The sequence below is a fragment of the Alligator sinensis genome, unplaced genomic scaffold (genome assembly GCF_000455745.1).
Source record: "Alligator sinensis unplaced genomic scaffold, ASM45574v1 scaffold1860_2, whole genome shotgun sequence".
In the NCBI taxonomy this organism is placed as follows: Eukaryota; Metazoa; Chordata; order Crocodylia; family Alligatoridae; genus Alligator; species Alligator sinensis.
Window position 1 is genome coordinate 114,877 of NW_005843035.1, and position 4,634 is coordinate 119,510.

The window sequence follows — 4,634 nt, forward strand, 5'->3', positions numbered from 1 at the left end:
GGGCACAGGTGGGCTGGGCTGGGCTGGGCTGGGGTTGCTTTCCCCCGGTGCCCCTGGGGGCTGCGGGGCCTCGAGGGGTCGGTGCAGCCAGGGGCGGCTCGGTGCGAGGAGCGCAGGCCTGAGCCGAAGGGCAGCTCCTGTGTAGCGACAGAGAGAGACAGACGGCTAGAGATGCACGCGCTTGTGCACCTGTACCGGTGTAGAGACATACATGTGCACTTGTGTGTGTATAGGTACATAGAGATATAGATGTATATACCTAGTATGTCTGCACGCACGCAGTCGTGTGTGTACAGCTATATAGAAAGATACGTGCACTTGTATACATATAGCTTTGTAGAGATATACAGGTGTATACCTAGCACGTGTGTCTGCACACGTGCATTTGTATGTGTGTAGCTATGTGGAGAAAAGAGATGCGTGTGTATATAATCTATGTGCACTTGTATATGTACACTTGCATAGAGAAATGTATATATATGTGCATGCGCATCCAATTTTTGTATGTATCGCTATGTAAAGATATAGGAGATAAATCTATATGTGTATACATAATATACATGCAATTGTATACATATAGCAATGAAGTGAGAGACGTGTGTGTAGTGTGTGTGCGTGCGTGTGCACACGTGTGTGAAGTATAGCTGTATAGATGTACAGAGATTTGGATGTATCTATATCTGTGCACCTGCACGTATTGTTGGGGGTGCGGTCTCAGGAAATAGGAAAGATATAGATTGGTCCATACGTGTGTGTGTGAGCTGTGTGTGCGCTGTGTACGTGCATACGTGGGCTTGGGGAGTCTCAGGAAAGAAGGGCGTTTATAGACTGCTCTGTACGGGGGGGTGTAGAAGCTGGAGGGGTTTCAGGAAACGGGGATATATCGGCTTGTGTGTGTGTATGTGACCATATGCATGTGTGTGTGTATGGGGGGGGGTCTTAGGAAAGGAGATATTTAGACTGGTTTATGTTTGCGTGTGTATTAGATGGACTGGGGGTCTTGGAAAAAAGACTATACAGACTGGTTTGTGTGTGTATGAACTGGGGGGGGCTAGGGAAAGGAGGAACACGGGATAATCTTTATGCATGTGTATGGGCTGGGGGTGGGGGTCTTAGGAAAGGGGATATAAAGACTGCATGTATGTCCTGGACACCTGGGTTCTTGGGGAAAGGGAGGGGTTGAATGGACTGGTCTATATGTGAACATATAGACTGGGGTGGGGACCATATGGAATAAACAACAGGGGCCTGGCTGCCGGGGTGGTGGTGGGGGTGGAAAGAGATCATGGGGTGTGGGGGATATATGGACCAGTCTATACCCCCGGGTGTCTGTGTGGACTGGCAGGGTCTTGGGGCCAATTTCAGGGAGTCCGTGCTGTGCTGAGCAGACAGCTCTGAGGTGCAGGGCTGGGTATAATACCTGGCACTGTGCTCCCCCCACCCCTCCATGGGCCCTCCTAGCCCTTCTCTATGGTTCTGGCCTCCGTGTAATCCAGCCTGGTGCAGAACCCAGACCCCGAAGAGAAACCCCCCCAACAGGGTCTTGGTGTGGAGACTCAAGCCATAGCCCCCAAATCTGAGACCTTGCCGCTTCCCTCATTTCCTAGGTTACAAATGGCATCAAGTACTTCCTGGACGTGACCCTGCTGCGGGGACCGTGTGACCTGGTCTCCTGCGGGGAGCTGGAGCAGGTGGTAAGGAGTGGGCAGCGGGCTGGGGGTAGCATTTCTCTGTGGGGCAGGAGGCTCAGAGAACCATTGACTTGCTCTTCACCCTGGAATCCAAGGTGCCCAGGTCCTTATGGCTTCCCTCTGCCATGTGTCCTAGTCCCTGTACTGCAGGCACTGGGCAGAGATGGTCCTCTGAGTGGGAGTGGAGAGATCCCAGGCTTAGCTTGGTGGCACTGGGAGCCCCCATCCCCACCCCGAAAGCCTCATGCTAGCACGTTTGCCCTCAGAGCGTGCTGGAAGATGAGCTGGCTGTGACCCCAAGCCAGGACTGGGGCTTTCCCTTGTGAGCTCAAGGAGAGCTGCCACTGAGTGCCCAACATATGGGGTCTGGCACATGGTGGCTCAGTTGGGATTTGGGTCACAAGGCAGTGGTGTGTGTGTGTGTGTGTGTGTGGGGGGGGGGTTCATGGAGAGGAAGCAGAGCTTAGGTCCTGGTGGCTGCATCTGAAAGCAGAGGGTGCGGTGAGCCCCACTGAAGCTTCCCCATGGTGCCCCCGTGACCTGGCCCTGGCCCAAGTTGGGATCTCCTGACCAGCTTCCCCTGGATCAGCTGAGTCGCTTGTGATCACTCAGCCAGTCAACCGGCAGGGAGGGGGAGGCGGAGGCGGACTAATCTCCCTGCCCCCTTCAGCAACCAGTTGAGGCATGTGACCAGCTTCCCCACCCCCTGGCAGGGCTCAGAGATGTTTTGCCCATCTCTGAGCCCTGCCAGGCTCATCATTTTCACATGAGCGTTGAAAGCCAGATTTTGGAATTCAGGTGTCTCCCAGCACCCCCTGCTCTCATCCTCTCCCCCTCATGGAGCTGCAGAGAACCTAGACATCTGGGCTCCCATCCCGTCTGCTCTTAAGCTCCTCCTAAAGCTAGGGATGGAACCCAGGTATCCAGGATTCCCCCCGCCTTCCCAGACCTGGGGAAGACCGAAGACCCCAGGTGTCCGGGCTGCCAGCCCCTCCTGTTCTCGCCCCTCCTAGAGCTTCCGATAGCACCCGGGCATCCCTCCCCCGCTTCAAACCCTGCTCAGGACTCCAGAGATAACTCGGGAGTCCAGGCCTTGTCATCTACACGTGACTCAGGCCTGCTTGTTCTCTCCCTTCTCCCCCAGTCCTGCCAGTTTGAGGTCTGGAGCCAGCCCTGGGCCAGCCGGCAACGGCTGATGAAGCAGGAGTGTCGCCCAGCAGGTAGGTCCAGCTTGACTGGTCACCCCAACCACCCCCTCTTCCTGGGCAGGGCGGATCCAGAAAGCCCTGTACCATTTCCGCCCAGCCCCACCCACCTGGGGCCTTTAAGTTGGTGTGTTCCACCCCTGAAGTGGGCGCGTTTCTGGACCAGCCCATCTTGTTCCAGCCTGACAGGGTTGGTTATGGTTCAGAAATACACCTAGAGGAAGCCAGCCAGAAAGGAAGTGACCTCACAGGCTGGGCTGGTTGTGGGTTTTAATGTGTGGCTGTAATGGTGATATTGGTCCAGCCCCCACGGGTTATGCTGGTTTTAGGTGCCTTTGGCATGTATCGAACTCATAGCCCCTGCTTCTCTCTCCCCTGCCAGAGAGAACCCAAGTGTCCAGCTGTGCCTGACAGTCCTTTTTGCCAGTCCCTGCTCTGGTTGTCACACAGGGCCCTGGTTTATTTCAAGGTGGTTTGTTAGGTGCTCCGAGTTGCCAGACTTAATGGGGCTGAGTTTAGGCTGGGGGTGGAAGGGGGTTGTCACTTGAAACCAACCGTAATGAGGTGCTGACAGCTGAGGGAGCTGCTCTCAATCCAATTAGCTAGAAATCAGGGTATTTTAATATGGAAATCAGCTGTGTTCACATATTCAAATGATGTGCATCTTAATGAGGTGGCTACTGGCAAGACCAGGCTGGGAGCCTCAAGGAAACCAGCCTTAATGAGGAGCTGACAGCTGCGGGGGCTTCGGTCATGGTAGTTAGCCTGAGAGGGGTGCATTTGAATATGGAAATAGGTTGACTTTGCACATTGAAATAGATGCCTCTCTCCATGTCTCCAGAGCTGGCAGAGAGAGTCCAGGAGCCGGCCCAGACCCTGGGGGGGCTGGACGAGACCCCAGGCGGGGTGAGCGATGCTGAGGGACCTTCTCAGGTAAGTCACCAGAGTGGGGAGAAAACCCAGGTGTCCGGGTTCCCAGCTGCCCCTGCTCCTCTCCTTCCCCGCTCCCTCATTCCAAGAGACCTATATCCCCCACCACCAGCAACGTGCCCCCATAGAGTGGGAAGGGGGGGCAGGATCGGGGGGAGGGGGTTGAATTTGGTTGGGGGGGGGAGGGGGGGGACTGTGGAGGTCCCTCCAGCCTGGCAGACCTCTGAGTCACCCGTTTCCTTCCCCAGCCGGGCCAGAATGCATCACTCCAGCTAGCAGCCCTCTTCAGGGACTTCATGAGCACCTACGGGAAACACTACAAGGATGAGGAAGGTGGGGGAGCCCCTTCCCAGAATCCTTTGTGGCCACCTCTTTTGCCTTTCCCAGAATCCTTTGCACTAGATCCCACCAAGCCCCAGCTTCTTTCCTCTCTCCTTCCCACAGTCCTTTGCTCGTGGCTCCTTCCATCCTTCCTGCTTCTCCCTTCATCCTTCCCAGAATTCTTTGTAGCAGCTGCCCTCTGCCTTCCTCCCTTTCTCTGTCCCAGAAACCTTCATGAGTGGTGCCCACTGCTCATGTGGCTGGTCCCTGCCCCTTTCCCAGAGTCCTTTGCCCCCTGCAATGACACCTGATCATCTCTACTCTTCTTGGACCTCTGCACCGATCCTTTGCCCCCTCCAGTGTCCTGTGACCCTTGTGCTGACCCCTCACCTCCGACCTCTTCCCGCAGTCCTTTGACCTCCATGCTGACCCCTGACCACTTCCTGGGTCCTATGCCCCCCACGCTGACTCCTGCGCCTGCCCCCCC

The 4,634-nt window shown here is 55.7% G+C and overlaps 1 protein-coding gene across 1 annotated transcript in view; it reads left to right on the plus strand.

Moving 5' to 3' along the window:
- Window positions 1–4,634, plus strand: part of LOC102372605 (cathepsin F) — a 12,999-nt gene that overhangs the window by 3,259 nt on the left and 5,106 nt on the right. Inside the window, exons 3-6 of the mRNA XM_006036875.2 lie at window positions 1,608–1,694; window positions 2,836–2,911; window positions 3,738–3,829; window positions 4,075–4,159. Of these exons, the coding sequence (XP_006036937.1) occupies window positions 1,608–1,694; window positions 2,836–2,911; window positions 3,738–3,829; window positions 4,075–4,159 (340 nt within the window). The remainder of the gene's footprint in view (window positions 1–1,607; window positions 1,695–2,835; window positions 2,912–3,737; window positions 3,830–4,074; window positions 4,160–4,634) is intronic.